Here is a 25782-nt window from a genome sequence, read left to right on the forward strand (position 1 = left end):
CAAATGCGTCAACCTATAGAGAAGCCCTATCACTATATTTCATAGAACGCAAGCAATGTTGGTTAGCAACAAATTGGCGGCCATTTTGTTTTGTTTGACAACAAACACATAACGGTTCTATCGGATGCTTTTGTCGCTGTGCTTGGCTTTGTTTGTAAATAACTTGGATATTTACGTTATAATAAATAAAAATCGACTATGGTGAATTGCAGTATGTTTGGTTGCAGCAGTGGGAGCGTTAAAGGTGTTAAAGGAGTCAGTTTTCGCAGGTAATTTATTTTGAATATTTTCCCATGATTTACATTGATTTTTGGCATTTATCGTCCCGAAACGTGTATTATGTTACTAAAAAACTTTCCTTATATCAACATATTTACTTCAGATATAATTTTTTCTCAATTTAGGGGATAAATTTGTGAATTAAAGTATGTTTACTGTTGATAATGACAGTTGATTACGGGCAATATGTCGGGGCCGCACTAGGCATCCGTATAAAGTTTTAGTCTTTGCCGAGTCTACTCGGCTACTATTCGACCTCTAGGACGATTAAAATTTTACTCGAAAATAGCAACGTTAACTTTGAAATCGCATCTTAAATGACGTGTCCAAATTTCAGGCCACAATGACTCGGCGGCCTCCGTGGTGTAGTGGTCAAGACGCTTGACTCACGCACGGAAGGTTCCGGGTTCGATTCCCGGTGAGAACACAAAAATTAAAAATGTGATTTTTCTCAAGCCTGGGTGCTCTGTGATGTAATTCACCACTGTAATTAGGCCTCCTGGCCTGTAGTGGTGCAAAAAAAAAAAATGTTTAATGTTAAAAATGTCGTTTCGAATAAATATATTGTGAATAAAATGAATAAATAAATAAACACAAACATGTATTTTCAGTTTTATAAAATAAATATGGGCGAATTATAGAAAAATAAATTGGAATAAACCTGCAATAATAAATATACAGGTACATATTTAAAAGCATTTACAATAAAAATTCATATGCATTTGGCAATTCTCTAACTTATTACCCAATAGTCATAAAATGGTTTTTCTACGTTTGGGCTCCTCTATAGCTTGGCGCATTATTACTTTGAGGTTTTGCCAAACTCTTAAATAGTTACCCGATACATATACTTTTATGCGCTCCAAAATGTTGGGATTGTAAATTAACGCAGTCAGAAGTTTAAAGGCCATCGTAAACAAAGCAATGCTCCTTCTGGCCCGCAAACGTGTGATACCAAGAATACCTAAAAGGAACAATGATGTGTACTGCAATGGGTAGTATCCATACTCTCTTAAGAAGGTTTAAAAAATATACTTATTCTGTGTTCTCTCAACCATTAGTGAGTAAGTGGCTTCTTCAGCCCCCACGCCACCGCACCACTGTCCATAATGCTACAAGCTAAAGCAAGAATTAAGTTTCGGGCAATATGCCCCCTAATTTGTTTTTTTTTTTTTGTAGTTGCAAATTATTTGTACCTTGCTTTTGTTATGTGCAAGGTTTTATCGAATATATTTATCTTTAGGTTATATTCCGTTGACTTTAACATTTTCACCGTAGATAACAATAATAAAAATAAAGCAGAGTTTTGACTCAAATAAACAAAATAACTCTTGAAATATTACATTAACAAATAATAAAAAATAAAAAATCGTAAAAGTTGGACACAAAAAAAACAAAAGGAGCTACATACCACATTGAATAACTTAGCCTGCGTGATCGTCCCTGTAATGAATCGAACAGTCTCTCTTCGTGTATCATTACAGTTCAGGAGCTCAGGTAGGTTATTAGTCGCAGCAATCCGAGTGTTTACTTTGCATTCAAGCTCCCACCTTGGCCTATCAAACATTGGACAGTATATAAGAAGATGTTCTACGGTCTGCTTAGTGATGGCATCACATGGACAGCAACTATCGTCTCGCAGCCCAAAGCGATGCAGATATTCCCTCATGCATCCATGTCCCGAGAGAGCCTGAGTTAATTCATATGTAGGCGTTTCATGCTTCCAAGAGGTTTTGGCCTCGTCTGTGCTTCTCAAAAGTTGCTTGATCCACTTATTGGCAGTTTTTTTTTTCATAAATTTTCTTCCACTCATTTGATTTATCTTTTGAAAGGAATCACCCCTAATTTGGTTATAGGAACAATTCAAATGGAATTTAATGATACTTTATTTTATGAACTATCTGTATTTTATCAATGCATATTAAACAGTCTGGTAAACTTAAAGGGCATGTGGATAATTGGGTTCTTCAAACCTTGAAAAGTCAATATTATTTTAAGATGAATCTGAAAACGTAATACACGCAAACATGCATTCTCATTAATTTGTATTTAAATTTTACCGACTGGAAAAACAGGGTTTTTAATCTTGATCAATATTTAAATTTATTCCGCGTGAAATATCTTCTCTTCAATCCGTGCCGTTTAATAGTCTATATTTATGTGTAAGTGACTAATTGTGTTAGTACGCACACTACAACATTTTATTTTTTAAAAATTGACACCCAGATATAAATATACAGTACTTAATATTCGAATAGGCTGTTTGTATGTATATGTCGCAGCCAAACAATTAAATCAGTCACTCAATTAGGCGGCACGCTGTTAATTAAATGACGGCACTCAATTGAATGGCTAACAGACGCTTTGTCAAAATTTTGAAAGCAACCTTTAACGAAAGAGCTAAACGTCATTTTACCTTTTTAATTTTAATTCAACATTAATAATTGTATTATTTTGTCGGCCTATCGGCCTCGCGGCGTAGTGGTCAGCGCGTTTGTATTTACATGAAGGCCTCGGGTTCGATTCCCGACATGGTTGACATGAAATTTAAATTGAATCTGGCTGTGATCCCGTGGCTAGTGTTGCGGACTCACGGATCAAAGGTCCGGGGTTCGACCCCAACTTGATTTCCATTTTCTAACAGTGAGTTTTTTACAACTAGTTGAAAATGGCCACCAGAATTGAAATATTTGGGTAAATTATAAGAACGCTAATATTTCCTTTTTTTTTAAAAAAAATGTTTTTTTAAAAAGGTGTTTTTACAACTAGAATATTTCATAGTCCCTGGACTGGCACATGAACCGTAAGACTGATCATCTTACCTTCATGTAACAAAAACGATCAAGATATACTGCGATTGGGGTATCAATTAAGTACCCTATGCACCATTGGGTGGGGAAAGGGAATGATGATGATTATTTTATAATTTATTTTTTATGTGAAGTTAGGTTAGGTTAGTTTGATAATAAATAAAAAAATAAAAAATTCTTATCTTAATCCTGAACGTAACCTAATAAGTTAAATAAAAAACTAAAAACTATTAAACTGAAACTTATTATTAAATTTAACCAAACCTATCCTAATTCACTTAACCAAACCTATCCTAATTCACTTAACCAAACCTAACCCGGCGTCTTTTGGTTTGGCTGTTTCCAAAGGGCCAGCCTTAAAGCAGCCAACACGTTCAACGTTGAGCTATCTTGATTCATTCAACGAACGGACTAGCCATTCAATTGAATGCCGGCATTTAATGAAAGCCTAGCCTTCCAAATTGAGTGGCTGATTAGACTATTTTTCGACGACATATATTGTATAATTATGCCTCTGACATGTCATCGGTGAAACAGCTCATTTACTTCACAAAAATCAACAGATGAACGAGTTGAGGAAATGTGGCTGTTCAAATATAGGCAGAATGGTGAATGTTACACAGCGTGTAAAGTGATCACAATGACAGGTTAGAAGTCACAAAACATAACAAAACGCCAAAATATACCTAATTAAAATTAGGAATTTCATAAAAATTCGGGACGACTTCATAATTATAATGTAAAATAAATATAATGAATTATGTAACTAACTGGTAATATGAAAAGTATGATAATCAGAAAATTGTTTTCAGGCGTTGCCTAGTAGGTGAATTGGTCAGGCCGGAAGAATCTCACCCACATGATATCACCATCGAGCCATTTCTCCGTAGAGGTAGGCAGAGAGGGTGGACGGCCACAACGTCTATGCTGGCATACATTCCTAGCTTCTTCCACATGCATGCATCTTCTCATACGTGCCCTTCGATCCTGCCTGCTATGAAGAGTTTGAAAAAACTGTTCACAGAAAATTGCTTTTTTTTTTTTTTTTTAATATATTTCGCGAAATTATTTTTTTTAAAAAGGAATAACCCGCTAAGCCTCTTCTTTAGAAGCTGGTCAGTCGGTGGGAAATAGACTATGGAAGGAAGTTATGAAAAATTTTCCACAACACCCAGACCAATTGAGAAAAATCTTTCTTGGATTTTTTTCTTGCAACTGGCGGGAATCAAACCCGCGACGCTAGTTTTACAGTTAGCTATCTTACCACCTGTGCCACGGCGTGCCTAACCCAAAAAAAGAGAGGCATTTTTAACGAATTGTAAATAGCTCAATATTTGAAAATGGGAATCATGTTAGGGTAGAGTGAGGTTCGAACCTCGCACCTCTGATCCGTGTGACCGCGGCACTAGCCACGGGACCACAGCCAGATTAAACACATTTTTCGAACAACGCGTATCCCAATGAAGATTATATTCATTGGGATAGAGCGTAAGTCAATAGTTTGTCAGAAGAACTGCTCGATTAACTAGAGTTGGCACGTTTGCAAAATCTACACACACGCATTTAAAATCTACAGAATGTTGATTTTAAAAAGGCTATATTAAAAATTATTATTCAAATAAAACTTTGTTATTAGTGTTACACAATTTTTATTATTTTGCAAGAGCACTACTACAGTTTCGAGAGAGCACTCCTCCCATCGACGGGTGATATAAAACTATTAAAGTAAACACAGAATATTGTTCACAATGTCATAGAATTTAAACAAAGAATAAACAAATTAATCAGTGAAACTTAGAGCAGGTGGGTTTTTAAAAGAATGAAAATTGTGTAACACTAATAACAAAGTTTTATTTTCATAAAAAAATATAACGAAGTGTTACGAAGTGAATGCCGATTCAATTAAAAAAAGGTTTTATTAAATTTTAACTAAATGTGCTATCTTTTTTTTTAAATCCGCGTTGGATTACACGATTGCTTATATGAAAAAAAATACAATGAGTTGAGAAAATGTAATAAATTAATTTATTTTTACAAAAGTTCATTTTTGATTTATAAAAAAAATTGGTTTCATCATTTTCGACGAACTAAATAATAAAAAGGCTATTTTTCTGCCGCCATTTTAGGCAGATTTTTTTATTGAGAGCGATACGCAATTAAATAAATATATGTAATTATTTTAACTGATTGTTTTTTTCGTGCTCTAATTCAAAGGAGATTTTAAAAAAACATGGCACATTTAACTTTAGTTAAACAGTTTTTAAAATCAATATTCTGTGCATAAAAAATGTGTTAGTGTAAGTTTTGCGATAGCGCCAGCGCTAGATAATCGACCTATACATGATTAGATTAAATGAATTTTTTTTTTATAAACCAGTGGTTTTAATCCATTGCTAAACATTGAATATATATTATTATATTTTTACTAATCAGAATAGCAGATAAATTCAGACGAACGCAGAAGCATCCTGGGTATATTTTATTACCACATTTTATTACGCAACTAACAAAGCAATAGTTGCCTATATCACGCTCATAGGCGCGTCTGAGCGCGAGAGAGACAGAGATTATTTTCATAAAGCGTATGCTGTTCGATGTCATATCATATGCATATTCACAGGTACTACACAATGCATTTGTGTAAGTTTTGCGAACGCGCCGGCTTTAAATGATCGACCAGTAGAATAGTTTATATTATATTTCGATGGTAGCTACGTATACTATCGTATCCCACAATATAACGACTTTCATTTTTTTAACAGTATATGTGTAGACAATTACAATGACTTTAAATTTCTTATTAATTTTAATGTCTTAAAAAACCAAAAAGCAAATTTTTTTGCGAATATGCGCCGTAAACTATGGTACTAACACAAACGACTGTGTTAGTTGGAGGTGAACGTGACGCTGCCCATCGCATGTATCAGCTACAATTCATTACGCCGTCAGAGTACGCATTGTCCCGTGTACGAGTTTTGTTTGCTTTACACACACAAACTGGGAAAATATGGAAGGAAGATAAGAAGAAGAAATGGTAAGTAAATATAAAACAATAAAAAAAGAAATAAAAATGTACATTAATGTACACATACAACATACATATACATATACACACATCCATATATACATATATATACATATATATGTATATATGGATGTGTGTATATGTATATGTATGTTGTATGTGTACATTAATGTACATTTTTATTTCTTTTTTTTATTGTTTTATATTTACTTACCATTTCTTCTTCTTATCTTCCTTCCATATTTTCCCATTCCACTTGCTTTCACACCTAGCGAACTGTACGTTTTGTTTTTTTTTAATATTTTTGTGCCTATGTGAAACTCATAATTGGTCTTCTTATTTGTTGTTATTCTTTATGTATTGTTTATTACTATGACTATGTTGGTTTCAAAAACATTTTTTTAAAAACATTTTTATATGACTTTTTTATAGATTCAAAATGGATAATAATGCATTTTGTGACTTACATTGTTGTCAAAATACGGCGACGATATACTTATATGATTTCAGTGGTTCATGTCCAGACTACGGATTCTCGGAAAACCTAAATAACGCTCTTAATATATTTAAAAAAAAAAACAGTTTGAATTCTCTGCCTAGTAAAACATAAACATTGTCAACCCGGTATATAAATTCATTTCATTCACTTGTTTGGTCATATCACCTTCGAACGTTGTGTGATAATAACGCTCCCGCTGCAGTCTCCGTACGAATCGTTAACTCGAGCATGATGGGAATGTTACGATCAAATAAACGCGATTCGTGTATTGATATTAAAAAGTGCACAAATTATGTGACTGTTTTTTCTGTGATATTTTGTGCAGTTATGTTACCAATGGCAGATTCTATGGAAAACATACGGTGAGAATTTCCTTTGAAATTATAGCCATTGATAAATATCGGGAAAAGTAAAAAAAAAATTGCTTAAAATAAATAAATGATTAAGTAATAAATTTTAACATGCTATTACAGTGTCTCTATCTGAATATAGAAATAAATTGGAGCATTTTTGTATTTTTTTATTTTAATGGATAACTTATATAGCGCCATTTTCGTAATAAAATACCTCAATGTATAGTATATAATACTCGGTTTATCAGTGTAGATGGACTAGTTCTACCTAAATTCAATAATAAATACGGGAAAACAACACTTGAGTACAACATACCAAAAATGTATAATATGCTCCCATTAAATATAAAAAAAATAAAAAAACAAAAAAAATATCAGGATTAAGAGAAAGACGTATGCTGAAAATCTGGCTTTTAGAACGTGCTTTTTATATCAATTTTTTTTTTGTGTTTTTCATTTTTTATTTGGACAATTTTTTTTTTCAACGTGGAACATATTTCCGATGCACATGGGAATATATATTTTTTTTTTCCATGGTAATAAGAGTTTTTTATATGTAATAGAATTTAAGAGATAAGCTTATGTAAATATATTAGAACTTAACCATAAGCACCTGCTGACGAACTGCATTTTAAGCAGTTTAGTAGGACTTGATAATTTGTATTTTACTTTTTGTATGTTTTTGATAAATAAATAAATATAAATAAATTTTAATATGCACTATTAAGCAAAAATGCGGAGAAAAAAAAAATGGCAGTCATTTTTTTATGTATTCATAATTATTCTTCATCATCATCACACCCCTGTCCCTGTCCACAAACGATAGTGCATATGGCACTCCATTGGTGCGGTAAATGCAGCGTATATCGATCAGCTTTTACATGAATGCATGGTGATTAGATTAGCCTTGCGCTCCAGATGCCAGTTCTGGAACTGAAATATTGTAGTGTAGAATCACCTTTTCAATCAATATTTCTTTTGACCTTTCAAGGGATTGAACCCTGAGCAAACAACCTGTAAAATCAATATTTCACGGCCACCCTTACAAAAATCGAACTTAGGAACTCTAGCATGGTAGGCGAAAGCGCTAACTTTTACACTACGACGCGCACTTATCTCCACTCGATTTTCTTATTCAAGATTTTTACCCGACAGAAGCCATCGAGTCAAAAGCACTCTTCCAGGGTTCTGGTTCTATTTCACACTCAAAACTAGTATAATCCACTCAAACACATATTTATTAATTAAATATTTGTAAAAAACCACTTAACGACTTTTCTTTGTCTACCGGTTTCGAGACCGTCTTTTCGTTATTTCATTGGTTTACATGTTGGTTTGATTGGTGTCCTGACAAAGAGACAGGTACGTCTCGAAACCGGTAGACATAGAAAAGTCGGTAAGTGGTTATGTACAAATATTTAATAACATTTAGTAAAATATTTGACCTCAAAGTTAATGCTTTAAATTTAATATTAATAACACATATTTATTAGTTTATATTAATTATTCGTTATATTTATTTAAGAGTGTAATAAATTAATACCACTTTATTAAATTTATTAGGTCTACAGTAATTAGATTAAATTACTCTGTTTATAAGTTACTTCACTTTAGGTCTAAATTTGTTGCAACAAAAAGGGAAAACATTATTGAGCATAGAATATGGAAGTAATGGCATTTACAGGGCTAATGACTTGTCATTGACTGGTTTATGTAGTCACATTATACACTGTGAAACATTCATCATTTTGCCTACGTTTAAACATCTACAATTCTTCAACTCTTCCATCTGCTGACTTTTGTAAAGTAAACGTACGGAAACCTTTATTGATGTCTTTATTCGCAACAAATTTAGATCTTCATAACTCCAAAGCGAGGAAGTCCAACATGTCTACAAACATTTGGACGTACCCAAAACATTAATGACTTTTTTTTATTCATTCAAAATTACACTCGTTTACAGATTCATGAACTTATTATGGCTTTTTAGGCTGTGCCCGTGTTAAGCCATAATAATAAACAAGAATATAAAAAATTGACGAAAAAAATCATTTAAATTTTTAAAATCGGGTTGTGGTCCCATGGCTAGTGTCTCGGACTCAAGGGCTCAAAGGTCTGTGGTTCGAATTCCACTCTACCCCAACTTGATATCCATTTTCTAATAGTGAGTTATTTACAACTCGTTGGAAATGGATAAAACCATCTAAATTAAATATTTGGGTTTATCATAAGAACGCAAATATTTCTTTTTCATTAAAAATATATATTTATAATATGTGATGCGATGGAATAAAAATCCAAAAAAATAACAAAAAAAAAAGATAATATCAGATATAAATATTAAAATATAAATTATACAAATTTAGTTACAGATATAATCTAATATACAAAATAATATAATCATTTATTTATTTATTTACATACATGTTTGAGACATAAGTTCCAACTCTATGGGACTAAAATTCCTGTGTTGAGATGGAACGAGCAATTAGTTATTAATTATTTTAAATCAATATAAAATAATACAAAAATGTAATGGAGATATGGTTAACAAAGTAATAAATGTTATTAATAAATAATATTAGAGAGTTAGAAACGTTATTATTTAGTATGTGTGTACAAACCATTTGTAATTTTAAAATTATTTTTTCAATAAAAAAAAATATTTTTCAAACGCCAAATATAAGTGCGTACTAAAAAAATATTGAAGAAACATCAAAATATATAATACGTTTACTTTACTTCACTACATATTATAACATATATTTTGTCTTAACATATATAATTCCTCTGTACGTGTGATGTCACTGAACTCCTTCCAAATGGCTTAACCGATATACGTGCGTTTTTCAGAGAAACATAGATCTTTGCGCTGTGCGTGTTCGTAGATATTAAAATCTTCAATCTAATATGTAAAAAAGATGTAAGCAGCATAAATGTTTTATTCATCGATCTACTAGGGTTGCATTCGAGGAGATTGCATTTACAAAAAATAGAAAGATGTTGGTTTTTTGTGTTTAAAAAAGTTTGTTTTTGAATTTTTACAAACATCATTTGTTTTTTGTGGATCTCAATTAGATTCTGTCCTTAAATTCCTTATAATTTCTACCCATTTATTTCATTATTCTGGATTTTTGGTAATAATAAAATAATATTAAATTCAATATATTATTATAAATCGTATTTCCACATAAGTACACCCCTATGTTGGTGAGAAGACCGGAGTGAGACGTTTGCAAAAAGAATGCCATATTTGAAAAATATTTTTCTTGTTTTGAAATTCAACCATAAACAAGTACCAAGGTACCTATTTGAATTCAATATTTCAGTTTCAGTGCTGCATAGCAGCGTTTATTTTATAATTAAAAAATACATACAAGAATTTGTTACCCACTGAAAACTTTTCGGTAGGACATATTTTTTAAAATTTTTATGACAGGTTTAAATTACATTTATTTTATTTATATTTTACAAATTTGTTTATAAACAGGCACTATAAAGTATCTAGAAGATATTTCTTCAGTTCTTTTTTTTTCATTTGAAGATCTTTCGTGTTTATGATGGTTTGTGGGAGATCATTGAACAATCTTGGAACAACGCAATTTAATGTTTGCTCCCCGAAGTAATTTGTTATTCGGGGAACAAACAGGGAGCCCTTAGTTTTTAATCTAGTGTTGTGAGTGTGGGAAACTCTTTTTGATATTCCGGATCAACAAAGTGATCTACAATCAATTTGCAGTCACAAAGTTGCTTTACCGGCAGGATATTACAGAATTTAAAATTTAATTTGAATATTAACAATTTTCAATTTTGGAATTCAATCACAAAAAAGTACCTAGATACTTATCAATGAAAAGTCTTTTGCCAACGTTCGGGCAGGACAACGTCTGTCGGGTCGCTAGTATATTACATAATTTCATCAAAAGTACACCGGAGCCTTTTTTCACGGGGGTTACATTCAACACAGTAGCGTGTAAAAAAAATATCTAATGTTCTAGATAGGATTCCTTGAATAAAAATCAATTCAGGATTTGAAAAAAAACATTGTTTGTTATCAGTTTTATATTTTCTATCTCCTAAATATGACATGACAAAATCGTAATAAATATTATTTACTATCACCATCATAAATTTAAATTATACGCCAAGTAAAAAGAGCGATGTAAGGCATTCCAATAACGAATGGTGTAATAATATTACTTTTACGCTTGTTAAATGGATGGGTTATACAAAAATGCGTTAAGCCACACCAACCTCAAACTGGGATAATTGATATTTATCAGGTGCATTTTTTTTAAATACCATTAATAATTCAGCTTGGTCGTTAAGTTTAATATATAAAAAGAACTTGATAGAAAAAAAAGTTGATACTTTTTTTCTATTTTTTTAATTAATCAATATATTTCATAAATGGTACCCGTTTTTTTATTCTAAACAAATATACTTCTATAAATCTAGAAAATGTTATAACTGTAACTCTCCAAAAAAAAGAGACTAACTCTTGTGCTTGGAGAGTGACTTACACTACTACTACTACTACTACTACTACTACTACTACCATCACGCCATTTCCCCGTAGGGGTAGGCAGAGAGAATGGACCGCCACACACGTCTATCCTGGCATACAATCCTAGCCTCTTCCACATTCAAACATCTTGTCATACATGCCCTTCGGTTCTGTCTGCTTTTGACATGACCAGACTTAAGATTTTGGTTTATCTGATCATGCCACGTCTTCCTTGGTCGTCCTCGTCTAAACGTTGCCGTTCATTTTTGCCATATATACTTGTTTTACCATTTTCTCGTCGTCCATTCGTTCTACGTGACCAAACCATCTCAGAGACCCTTTCTTAATCTTATCAATTATACTTGTCTCAGATTTACACACTGTTATAGTTATTTATTTATTAGAATTAATGTCATTTTAAATATACGAGAACATAAGAAAAAAAACTTAGAGGATATAAAAGGAAAAACAAAAAAAATAAATAGTTTATTAACAAAAAACGACAATTACTTTATCTAATACATACACACTTATGTAATAGATTTCTCTAGAACCTGTCTAGTCTGCCTAACTAGGTACAACCTGTTTTAAGGCAGATATTTTACTAGTTAATTTACTATACAGTTATACAATATTAATTCATACCATTTATTATTTAAGAATGTATTTTGAGTAAATTTTCCGATCCTTCTCGACCCAAATCCAGTAACCATTTTTCTACAAATTTATTGAATCGAATCCGTGTCATGGTTTTACAATGTTCGGGTAACATAATAAATATTTTGGGGCCCAGAAACCTGAAATTTCTTTGCCCGAATTCAAAGTTTGTGATAGGTCGGGTTGTGGTCGTGTGGCTAGTGTCTCGGACTCACGGACCAAAGGTCTGTAGTTCGAATCCCACTCTACCCCAACTTGATTCCGTTTTCTAATAGTGAGTTATTTACAACTCGTTGAAAATGGCCCTCAAAATGAAATATTTGGGTAAATCATAAGAACGCAAATATTTCTTTTTTCTTTAAAAAAAAAAATACATTCATACTAATTAAAATTGAATGCAGTTTTTACACCTTTTAAAGAAAATCTTTTAAATTTACTTTGACTTTATTTATTTTTGTATAATTAAGAGAGATAACACATTTTTACATCTTTAACGCAAAAATGTTGCAAAAAAGTTGAGAACAATGTTGCTTCCAAAAAAAAACATGAATCTATAATATTTATCTTTTTTAAAAGTAAAATTATCAATAATGTACATTTTATTGAGATGAAAAATTTTGAGTAAAAAAAAAATATTTTAAATAAATATTTTATACGTAATTGAACCCGAGGCCTCTTGCACGGAAGGCAAACGCGCTGACTATTTTTTCAAAGTAAGAATATGACTTTTGTATCATGATTCTGATACTAAATCTTTTTTTTTTATTTTGTGGCTTGACACATTTTTGCATAACTCCATCCAAATATGACAAGACTTTAAAATACTTAAAAAGTCGTAACAAATATTATTTACTATAACTAAAATAAATTAATATCGTACGTAATGGGGCAATGTAGAACATTTCAATAACGAATAGTATAATTATTAATCGCTTTTTAATTTATTGTCATCGCGAAAACGTGTAAAACAAGATACCAATTCCATTTTTTTATCCAATTGTAATCTTTAAGAAACGCTTTACCCTCTTTTAAAATTCTGATGTAAATGACAAAAAATTTGGACTAATTGAATTCAAAAACAATTTACAAACACTTAGGTCAAATTACGAATGTAACCTGCGACTGATTAATTATGTAAATATAAATTCATTGCATACCTGTATTTGATTATATGCGTATTACTTGAATTTATTGTTATTTTTTGAATGGAATGAACTGATATATTTTTTTATGCTACTCGATAGTAAAAATAAAAAAAGTTTAATGTTCTCAGAAATTGTGTTTTATAACTATGCCAATAATGGGACCTGGGCCCCGATTACAATGAAATTAATAGAGTTATCAACAATATTTTGAGTTTGTCCAAATTTTTGTAGACAAGAACTGGATTCATTAACTTCACATCAACAGATGAAAGAATTGAAGGAATATAGATGTTCAAATATGGGCAGAATGGTGAATGTTACACAGTGTGTAAAGTGGCCACTTAAACCAGCCATTGACATGTCATAAGCCCTGTAGATGCCTAGACTTCTACATTAACTTCTCTTAAATGTTCTTCATCTCTGTTGTAATATGTTAATATAAACAGCTCCCCAGGGAGTTGAATCCAGTTCTTGTCTACAAAAATTTGGACAAACTCAAAATATTGTTGATAAATCCACCTGGTCCATGAAGAAGCAAAGAAATTAAAAAAATAACACTTTCAGGCGTTGCCTAGTATGTAGGTAAAATAATTCAATTAGATGAATCTCACCCGCATAAATAAAGGTTTCAGCCCTTTAAATTCACAAACATCAACAGATGACAAAATTGAAGGAATGTAGATGTTCAAATATGAGCAGAATGGTGAATGTTACACAGTTTGTAAAGTGGCCACTTAAACCAGCCAATGACAGGTCATAGGCCCTGTAGATGCCTAGACATCTATATATACTTCTCTTGAATGTTCTTCATCTCTGTTGTAATATGTTAATAGAGTTATCTTCAATTATCTAGAAAGTAAAATCGAATTTTCTGTTCATTTATTTATACTTTTACAATGTTTGTATTATTTTTTTATACATAATTATATTCCCTCACTGGGGTCCCGTGCCGAGGAAAACATTTAACAATAAGTTAAACATGCCTTAAATTAGTTATTAAACATAATAAGACAATAAAAACGTAATTAACCTAATTGTCATCTCAAACAGAATAAGCGATATAAACTAAAATAATCATAAAAAAAACAAATTCATATAGACTTGTAGACCAAATTTCATAATAAGGACACAAATTTTTACCTGTTTGGCTTGATCCACTCATCGATCCGTGCGCAACCCACCTCCACTATCCATTACTTAATAGCAATTTTATATTGAGAGTACTGACTAATTGTCCTCGTGGACAATGGAAGTGAAATACATAAATAAAAATAGGAATTTTGGAATATTTTCCATTTTACACCGGTGAAATTCAAATTTGTGATTGCGTCGCGAAACGTTAATATTTCAACATTTAATATTAGGTGTTCACGGATGTTCCATTGTGATCGCGAATACGATGAACAACCACGGTGAGAAATTGTTATCACGTCGCTTATTAGCACGTCGATAGTTATTCGTTATTGAGCTACTGGTCTGTTGTGGTGCAAAAACAAAAAAAAAATATTTTCATTTATTTATTTATTTATGTATTTCACAGTTTTAAAATGTACAGAGTTTATTTGTTTCAGGTCCCGACTAGCTAGGAAATTCCTGTGTTTAGGAAGGACCTTATTTTTTTCGTGTGTTTTTTTTATAATTTCATTAAATGATGCTTAATACATTCAAAGAATAATAATGACATTATAAAAAATCAATATAAATATAAATTAGAAAACATGCAAGTAATAATAATAATAATTGAATCATAAAAATAAATTAGAAAATATGCCATTAATAGTAAATAAATTAGACATAATTATTATAAATTAGAAAACATACCGATAATAATAAAAATTGAACCGCAAATACACATATATAAATATATCGTTAGTAATTAAAAATTGAAGAACAAAAATAAATTACAGAATATACCATTTATAATTTTAAAAAATTAAGATACGTGTAAAATACGAGTAATAATCATTATTCATACATTATCATTATACAACCCTAATCTGCACCATTTGCCAATCCATAGACTAAAATATTGTTGTGTAAACTACCTTATAAGGAATCGAACCCAGGACCACGCCACGACGTATTTCTTTGCGTTAATCGTTTTTCGTATCAACAATAGATCTTTTTAGCCAAATCCGTAAAACATCCCACGCTCTACCAACGCATTTTGTGTGTACATTTTCGTTAAACCTTGTGGATTAATGTAATTTATGCCGATTATCAAACTAAATGTGCATTTATCGAGAGAGAGAAAGTAAATTACGATTGCGTAATCGTAAATATACTGTGCTATAAGTAGCACTTAAGAGTAATAAGGAATTTACGGTCATGTACTGCTTAATCATGTAGTTTAGCTAGTAAATTATTTTGGAATAAATAGAATAAAGTTATTTTAATTTATTTCAACAGAGAGAGAAAACATTTTTAAGAAGGGAATATGGAAGTCTAGGCATTTACAGGGCTTATGACCTGTCAGTGGCTGGTTTAAATAGCCACTTTACACACTGTGTAACATTCAACATTCTGCCCATGTTTGAACATCCACGTTTCCTCAACTCTTCCATCTGTTGACTTTTGTGAAGTAAAAGAGCTGAAACCTTTATCACGTGCGTGCGACTCATCCGGCTGAACCAAATCACCTACTAGGCAACGCCTGAAAACAATTATCCAATTTTTATACTTCTTCTTTTACCAGGTAGTTAATTCAACGATGTTTGAGTATGTCCAAATGCTTGCAGACTGGCTGGATTTTCTCCCTAGGGGGTTATTCATTTTTAAATTTATTTCAACAGAGACACATAAACCAGCCTGTAAATGCCTGGACTTCCATATTCCCTTCTCAAAAATGTTTTCCCCCTCTGTTGAAATAAATTTAAATATGAATAACTCCCTAGGGAGGAAATCCAGCCAGTTTGCAAGCATTTGGACATACTCAAACATTGTAGAATTAAGTAATGTTATGAAAACTAGAGACCACTCCTAAACTTTGTGAGTTTATCACAAATTTATTAGTAGCTAAAAGTGCTGGATAATTTAATAATTTTTCCCAAAATTAATATTCTTTTTGTTTAATTAACGCAATTGCGGGTATTTTAATTAGTTATCGTATAAACATTACCTTAGTTAGTCAAGCATTTCAATAAATGTTAGTAAATTTCTGTACAAAACCTCTTGGTTTTTCTATGAAAATGTACGAAAAAAATAATAAAAAATATTTTTATAAAAACGCACTACTTTGAATGACGTCACTGGTTCATATGAATCAACCTATGATCCGAGAGCTATGGAAGATTTCCGGTCTGCTTGTCGTTTCTGGACCAATGGGAAGAACATAATGAGAATAAGCGGAAATGAACCTATGATGTTACACGCGGAGTTATTTCAGAAATACAATACTTTAAAAAATCGCAGCGCTAATAATACGATATACAAATTTGAAAAAAAAAAATTGGCTTAGTTTAATAGTCTATTGACAAATAAAACAATTTAAAAAAAACCACTGAACTTCCTCATTAAAACATCCAAAAAAAAATTTTTTCGGTTTTATTTTGTATTTTCTGTATCTCTGTTTTATGTCAAGTTCATATTTATTATATATATTTATCACACTTGCCAAATAATAAACAAAGCAATTGTAATAAATATGCAATTCATTCATCTGATCCGGCATAATAACAATTGCCAACAAGTGGAATACAACAGCTGAAAACATTAATTTGTTCCATGCATGCATTTTCATATAGTGTCATATGACGATTCCATATCACATAACTGACCTTTTCAACATTGTTTAAAAAACTCAATTCGACACAATAACACAAAACGCTTTGCCGTAAATATATAATTATCATTATTGTACCTATGTATTACGTAAAATTCCATCTTAAAATTTAATGTTTTATTGCGCATAAATTTTAATTTCAACATCAGGCCTGTAACTCAATCACAAATAACTATCGACGTGCTAATAAGCGACGTGATAACAATTTCTCTCCATGGTTGTTTATCGTTTTCTTTCACAATAGAACATCCGTAAACATCTTATATTAAATGTCAATATATTTACGTTTCGCGACGTATAATCCTGCTGCGCAATCACATATTAGAATTTCACCGGTGTAAATATAGAAAACATTCCAAAACTGCTATTTTTATTTATTTGTTTATTATTTATCAAGCCAAAAGTCAAAAAAAGCAGTCGCCATACTAATTGTAATTTATTTTTCACTTTTTTGTATTAGATACTCCTTACTATTTTGCAAGTGCAATATATTGTTTTTTTTCTATAGTAAACGCCAATTTTTCGCCAGTGAACTGTATTTATTTACAAGGAAAACAAAAAACTAACCGACACGAGCGTTGACTTAGAGATTACACCCGCGTTGATTTATGGCTGCGATAGCTTAAGCATGTTGTTAAAATTGGCCTTACTAGTAAATTTACCATACAGTTGTACAATATTTAATTAAAACTTATAATATTAGAAATCAAACACTGATTTAAGTCTACTGAGCACTTTATTTTATTTTTAAAAAATTTCGTGACAATTGTTTCGCCTTGTTAGGGTATTTTCAAACGAATGTCAAGATTAGATGGATTGAATGTCTTTATTTATTTATATAATTCAAGGTACTTAAGTAGAAAATAAAAATAATCTTTTGAACTATAGCATGTACATTAATCTTCACATTCGTTGCCCTAACAAGGCAAAACAACTGTCACGATTTTTTTTTTTACTATTTGTAAAAATAAAATAAAGTGTTCAGTAGACTAAAATCAGTGTTTGATTTCTAATATTATAAGTTTAAATATGGAGGTCTACAAAACAAAGACCAAATCAATCAATATTTAATTATACTATTTTTTTTTTTTTTTTTTAAATAAATTTCATAAAAGGTACATGCTTTTTAAAATTCAATACATATTTACTGTAACTCTCCAAAAAGGAGACTAACTCTTGTGCTTGGAGTGTGACTTACACTGTTGTAGTTGTTTATTGTTTATTATAAGAGTTTATATAATTTTAAATACGAGTACATAATAGAAAAAAAAAACATAGGATATATAAAAAAATACATTAAATAATAATGCATTCATACTAATTAAAATTTAATCTTGTTTTTACACGTGTTCAAAAATTTCTTTAATATATTGATATATTAATTTTAATAGTTTTTAGTTCATTGCGAAGATTATTATAATTTTTTTCACCTTTGAAGAAAAAGCTATTTTGACCATGACTTGTGTAGAATTTAGGAATTTTCATATTATGTTGGTATCGGAGTGACTTATTCATCATAAATCCTTTTTATTTTCTTATTTATATATTTGTATAGCAGAATTTATTTTATAAAGAGTGTCTACTGAATGAACTTTAATGAATATTTATTATTTAAGAATGTTTTTTAGCAAAATTTCAGATTTTTCTCTACTGTAACCTACTAATAATTTTTTACAATTTTTCAAAATTAAATCCGCGTCATGGTTTTGCCATGTTCGGGTAACATATTGAATATTTTGGGGCCCAGATACCTGAAATTTGCCCGAATCAGAGTTTGTGGCAGACCCCATGACCCATCATCTCGTTTGACTTCTGGTAGTGTGGGAGTGTTCCTTTTGGGATTTCGTAGAATAATTTTCTTTCACAAACATTATTATTCTAAAGATATATATAATATGATATATTTAAAATCCCGAATCCCTAAAACAACTGGACGCTGGGGAACCAGAAGGGTTTTTCAAAAAATATTTTAATGATTGATTTTTGAGCATATTCGAGGGGTTCTCACGTAAAAAGTTCCGGGTTCGTTTCTGGGGGAGAACACAAAAAAATGTGATGTCATGTCACAGTTTTCCGTACTGTAAATCACCACTATACGAGTAATTGGATCTCCTGGCGATAAAAAAATATTTAAAAGGGTGTTTTTTTAAATACGTATCTTTTGATAACACAAGAGTTTTTCGTATATTACCTTAATTGAGGATGAGAATTTTTCTACTCTACTGATACTGATAATATTGCCATTTTACACTTAGTGACAATAAATTGTCTCCGGAGGGCGGAAGTTCCTGTTTCATTGCTAAAATTTTTATTCTACTAAAAGATGTTCATCATTATATAATATATTAATATTTAAATTTGTTGCAACAGAGAGGGAAAACATTTTTGAGAAGAGAATATGGAAGTCAAGTCATTGGCTGATTTAAGTGGCCACTTTACACACTGTGTAACATTAACTATTCTGCCTATGTTTGAGCATCTACACATACTCAACTCTTTCTGTTGACTTTTGTGAAGTAAAAGAGCTGAAACCTTTATCATGTGGGTGAGATTCATCCGGCTGAACCAATCCACCTACTAGGCAAGCCTGAAAACGATTTTCCAGTTTTTACTATTCTCCTTTTACCAAGTAGTTAATTCAGCAATATTTTGAAAGTTCCCTTCTCGAAAATGTTGTCCCTCTCTGTTGCATTAAATTTACAGCCAGTCTGCAAGCATTTGAACATACTCAAAGCATTGTAAATATATTCATGTTATTTATTATGTATGTTAATCCGTATTTTGTATCTCTGTCTTTCCAGGTCTGCTAGATCACTGAACTCAAAATCATCAGATCCTTTCATCATAGATTCAAGATCTGGGGACGAATCCTTCAGAGTTTTCTGGAATGTCCCAACATTCCAATGCCACTCGCACAAGCTCTTTTTCCCCGAAGTTTCCAGGAAGTTCGGTATCTCGCAGAACGACGGAGACTCGTTCAGAGGGAATGAGATAGCCATCCTGTACGACCCTGGGAATTTTCCCGCCCTTCTAGAAAACGGGAGCCAGCCCGGATACTTTTACAGGAATGGGGGAATACCCCAGGAGGGAGATTTGGAACTCCATTTGGGTATTTTTAAGGATAGCCTCATCCAGCAAATACCCGAAGAACGATTCAAAGGTTAGTATTGCAAAATAAGGCCACATGCAGTTTTTTTTTCACAATCTTACATTCGTTATGTAGAAATTAAAGTTCTTTGTTTAATAATTAAGTATTTATAAATATTATAATATACAAATATGTGTTAGTGTCCATGAAAGTGTATATACTTTTATTATTAGTGACGGACCGAAGATTTAATTTTAGTCAAATCAACCAAAAAACGAGTTTCAACCGGGTTTCGGCTTTACTCAAAATTTGTCCGAAACCAATGTTTAAGTTTCGGTTTTAGCCCGTTTTAAGTTTCTAAAACAGAAGACGAAAATCTGTTTTTTGTCGGCCAATAATTTTAATATACGTACTGCTGTCATATAAAATACATGTAGGTACTAGAGACTGGCGTTTCGGTTATTTAAAAGGAGTAACAGTAACTGTTATAGTTTTACAAATTAAACAGTTTCTTGAAACGGTTTTTGAATAACATGGGTAAAAGCCGATGCTGAAACAGTTTCACAAAAATAAATTGAATTTTTTTTTTGTAATGGCTGTTCGCGACTTAATTGGTCAATAATATATACATCTTCATATTTTTACAACAAACTAGTCAATAATTCAAAACATCTTTACTGTACACTGTGCAAATATTGCGAGCAGCTCTGACAGCTGTATTCACTCGATTGAGCGGAAAAAGATTTTTAATTCATTAAAACTTTTAGTGCTTAATTTTAAATTTGGAAAGAAACGGATTCAGCTAATGTTAAAGTTGTGGAAAATAAATTATTGAACAGTACATATCTACATTTGTAAGGTTTTTGTTTTTCAATACCTGTATTTCAAAATATCTCGTCTTTGGCACTAACACAGCCTTAGAGTACCATTTGCAGATGGACATTTTAGGACAATCTCTTAAGAGTTAAGATTTTGCAGGACTTGGCATTATAGACTTTGAATCCTGGAGGCCAGTTTTCCGACAGAATTTCGGGAAGCTTACACCCTACAAAGACGTTTCTTATGACAAAGAAAGAGAGAGGCATCCTTTATGGCCGAAAAGTTGGATTCAAAAGGAGGTTTGTATCCTAAAAACAATTCTTGTTATTTATTTTTAAAAATGAAATCAAGCTGAGATAAGTCAGCCTCGTGGTATGCTCGTTAGTACGTTGTATATTACGCAGGAGGTTCCGGGATTGATTCCCGATCGTTAAATGACTAATACTAACTCACTTAACGTGTCCGTTTGGATCATATGCTGCCACTTCTATGAACAGCGATGGATATCACCTTGTCATTTGCCAAAATTAGATCCCCAGGAGTGCAGCCTTCTCTCCGTCTTGGGTTGCGCCGCAATCACACAATATATCATCACCAGAGAGGTACCTCCACCTTTGGAGATTTTTTTACATCGTGTAACACCCACCGGTAATCTATTGAGGGCGATTTATATGGAGTATGGTAGGTGTTCACCTCCTTGGATACCTTTATGTGAATCCATCCACGGTGTCGCTCCAAGATCCAGTTGCCATAGTTCTTCACTCCGTTATTGTGAGGTTTCAATAGGGGAGGTGACTTTGATAAAACTGTCTCTAGATCTTGAACGCGAAGCCGTTAGTTGGTGGTGGTGTAGCATGTGATGATTTATTTTCTATCATCACGTGTTTATTTTCTACGACGTATCTTTTTAAAGAGATTCTTCATCTCTCTGATTTTCAAATCTATTCTCCATCTACAAAAAATACGCGTACCTATTCCAAACATAATTTGCAAGCGGATTTATTCAAGCGGACAATGGTAGTGAAGTGGAAATGGGCAGGCAATATCGCTTGAATGTCTGATGATAGATGGATAAAACGTAATCTCGAATGGAGACCGAGGAATACGAGGCCCACCAATGAGGTGGGCGGATGATATTCGAAGGTTTGCCGGGAGACAGTGATGATGACGGTGCACAACCGGGAAAAGTGGAGGAGACAGGGGGAGCCCTATGTCCTGCAGTGGACCACCATGAGCTGATTATGACTATGATTAATGATAGATCATAATTTGTAAATGACTAGACTTCCAATATTATATTATTACATATTGTTCCATCTCTGGATCCATAATATCCGTTATCTGAGTTTGTCTACTGATATTTCTTCGTGAAACTGCGTATTAATTATCGACTTCGTCAGACTGGTCTGTACGAAGAAACAACTCTGATGATATTGATCACGAAGAAACCGAGTCACTGGCGAAAAATTCTAAATCAAAAGTAATCAAAAATAATATGCTGAGAAATGATAAATGAGAAATTTAAGCAAAAAATTGTACTCTCAAAACGTGTATTTTTAATTTTCTTGTTTAATTTTAGGCCGCTAAAAGGTTCGAGGAAGCTGGAAGAAAATACGTAGAACAGACTATGGCCCTAGCGAGGGAAATTCGACCTTATGCAAGCTGGGGATACTATGCGTATCCATACTGTTTTAACATGAACAGCGACTCCAAGAAACCCAAATGTTCTGATGATGTGAAAGAGGAAAATAACAGGTTAGATATACGAGTACCTACATATAGTATATACTACACCACGGGACGGATATAATCATATTGATGCTAACTATTTATAAAATAAAGAAATAATAGCAAAAGTTCAAAACTTGGAAATTTAAAGTCGATAGATAGGATATCCACAAGGGTTTGTGCTCGGACCCATTTTACCTAAAGCATATCAATATTAATAACTTTACGAACATAACATTGAAAGGCTTATACCTCAGTAAGGTATAACAAAGTGTATCAATACGCTTTGTCCTTGATCTTAACTTATATTGATTAATTTAAATAACGATAGATTTAATAATTATGCGGGCAAATAATTAACTTCCTGAGATTAGGACGCAGACGGTGTGAAAAGTAATAAATCAGCTAGGAATATAGTTATCATACAGGCGCCTTCATTTTGAATTCCCATTAACACAGTTTTGTGATGACAGACCCATTAAGATTAGTTTCGGCACCAAATTCTTAATTGTTATGATAACAATGAACCAGTAAATAATATAATTGGAACAAAATTATATTTGACGTATCTGGTGTACATTCTTCTTCTTCTTCTTCTTCTCATGCCACACCTATCTAAAACTCCTCTAGATTCTGGCCTTTGCTACATGAGCATTGCTGCATCTGGTATTCCAAACCATTGCTGAAGATTCCTGAGCCATGATGTTCTTTTGCACCCCATACCCTGTCTACCCTCTATCTTTTCTCCTTTTATGAGCTATAGAAGGGCACATTTTTCTCCATGTAGCCAAAGTATGCGGCCTTTCGTTTTTTGACAATGGAATATAAATTATATTAATACTTTGTAAATAATTGCTTTAAAAGCCTTGCAACACGTAACGTAAGCATACAAAATATATAAATACAATAATGACTGTTGTCATATAATATTTTGCTACTGTTTTATAACGCATTTTCTTTGCATGTCGGCATCGCGTCGGGATAAAAGTAATTAATCTTGCTCGTGTCACGTCGTTGTGTCATGTGGGTTAAATTATAGAGTACATGTATATTAAAAGTAATTAAATTGTACAATTTGTACATCAAATAAGGATAAGTTTTAATTTTGGCTCCAAATGCTCAAAAATTTTGCAATTGGTCAATTTTGGTTTGAATATCAAATAACCTGATTAGTGCATCGATAAAAATCTACATTTATCGGTTCATCTCACTTTTAACTATTCTCAACACCAGAGAAACTCCATTTTTTAAAATACTCTGAAACTATTGAGCTTTATTTTTCGGACCCTAATGGGTTCGCGAAATTAAGCTTAATTACGTCTATTTATTAAGATGTAATTAGTAACCCGAGTAAAACACATAGTTCAATGACACCAAAGTAAACTGAACTAAAATAGAACTTATTTCTACCAAAACTGTCTACATCACATAACTGTACCATGTAAATTAAAACTTCATATCATAAACCTTTAACTGGATACATAATTGATAAGGTACCCAACGATTGGCTAAAAACTATCATTACATTTGAGGAGAAAACTAGGCAAAAATGTAAAAAATATTAATAAATTCTACCAGAAGATGAGATTGAATGAGTCACAGTTCCAAAAATACCACACCTATGTGAACAGTTTGAACGATATGAAAATTTCCTTAATTTATGTTTTTTCTCTTACCATGGCAGAATACAATGGCTATGGGATGGAACCAACACGCTTTTACCTTCAGTCTACATGGGAAGGAAAAAATTGAGTTCAGCAGATAGGCTGCAGCTAGTCAGAGGAAGGATAGAGGAAGCTCTTAGGATTCAGAAACGAACGAATGGGGACCATCCCATCTACCCATACCTCTGGTTCAAATACAACGATGACAGTTCAGAATTCCTGACAAAGGTTGGTAAAACTTTAAAGATATTTTTTTTTCACGTTTTTAGTTTTCAATTTAAGATCCATTTTAATTATCATGAATGGTTATTGATGGTTTTCATCATTCAACCATGTGATGTATGTAGCTTATATTTTTTTATATTTATTTTGACTACAGCAGGCCAAGGAGGCAATAACAGTGATGGGGTTACTTTACCTAAGTTTTAGAGAAATCACTTTTTTGAAATCTCATTGGTCGTTTAAACCGGATCCCTCTATTTTAAGACAAGAGTTTAAGCCGTTCAACAACAGAGGCCGCCAGACAAAAGGGAAATTATTTCAAAATTATTGTAGTTATTCAGTCATTTTCATTTATTCGTTTTTTTAGGATGATCTCTACAAAACCATTGAACTTATGAAGTCATTCGGACTCCCTGGAGTCATTATTTGGGGAAGCACCAACGATGTCAACACCAAAACAAAGTGCCTATTATTACAAGACTACGTTGAAAACGTATTGGGGCCAGTTGCGAGCCAATTCATTCAAGGAAGACACAGAATTATAGAACCTGAAACTGCCACCGAAAATGTAATTAATGAGTTTTTTGACCATGGTAATAATAACCAAAATAAAAATATCAAAACGGAAAATACAGATTCTAATTCAACATATTACTATAATCATCCAGATCCAAACGAAGCTTTTAAATATGAAGATGAACTCAAAAATACAAGTGCTTTAGAAAAACAAGATAAAAAATTTATTAATATAGAAGCCATTGAATTTGACAAGATTGGGAAGACTGTAGGAGAAATGCTTGTGTACGAACTAACCAAAGATAAAGAAGAAATACTTGTAAATAGTGAAGATGACATCCTCAAAGGGAAAGAAGAGGGGAAAGAAGAGTTAAATGATGAGGAAACACAAAATGATGATGGAGAAGTATCTATTATGAAAATACGAACAAGAATATTCACTGTGCGAAATGATCCAAAATTATTTCTGTACTCATCGACATTTCGATAAAACGTTAGTTCTAATGGAACTTAGTAATTTTGTTGACTTTTAAGGAAATTAATGTCGAGAATATGTTCAGTGAATAATGGTTATAAAAACTGTGTTTTCGATCAAAATCTAGTCACTTATTATATATTTTTTTCTGATATTTAATTTATGTTAACGTTTAAGTAGCGTAATTTATTTATTAACAATGAGTCTATTTTCA

The 25782-nt window shown here is 32.0% G+C and overlaps 1 protein-coding gene across 1 annotated transcript; it reads left to right on the forward strand.

The window, feature by feature from the left end:
- The first annotated feature begins 6616 nt into the window (after positions 1 to 6616).
- On the forward strand, positions 6617 to 25722 carry LOC148281400 (hyaluronidase-like). Its single transcript, XM_088226751.1, has 6 exons — positions 6617 to 6975; positions 19858 to 20216; positions 21123 to 21262; positions 22543 to 22718; positions 24376 to 24583; positions 24945 to 25722. Exons 1-6 carry the CDS (start codon positions 6842 to 6844, stop codon positions 25581 to 25583), a joined length of 1656 nt encoding a protein of 551 aa, XP_088082877.1. The 5' UTR covers positions 6617 to 6841; the 3' UTR covers positions 25584 to 25722.
- Positions 25723 to 25782: the final 60 nt, after the last annotated feature.

The sequence above is a fragment of the Micrasema longulum genome, unplaced genomic scaffold (assembly GCF_059751315.1).
Source record: "Micrasema longulum isolate JH-2025_06_02 unplaced genomic scaffold, ASM5975131v1 h1tg000468l, whole genome shotgun sequence".
Taxonomy (NCBI): domain Eukaryota; kingdom Metazoa; phylum Arthropoda; class Insecta; order Trichoptera; family Brachycentridae; genus Micrasema; species Micrasema longulum.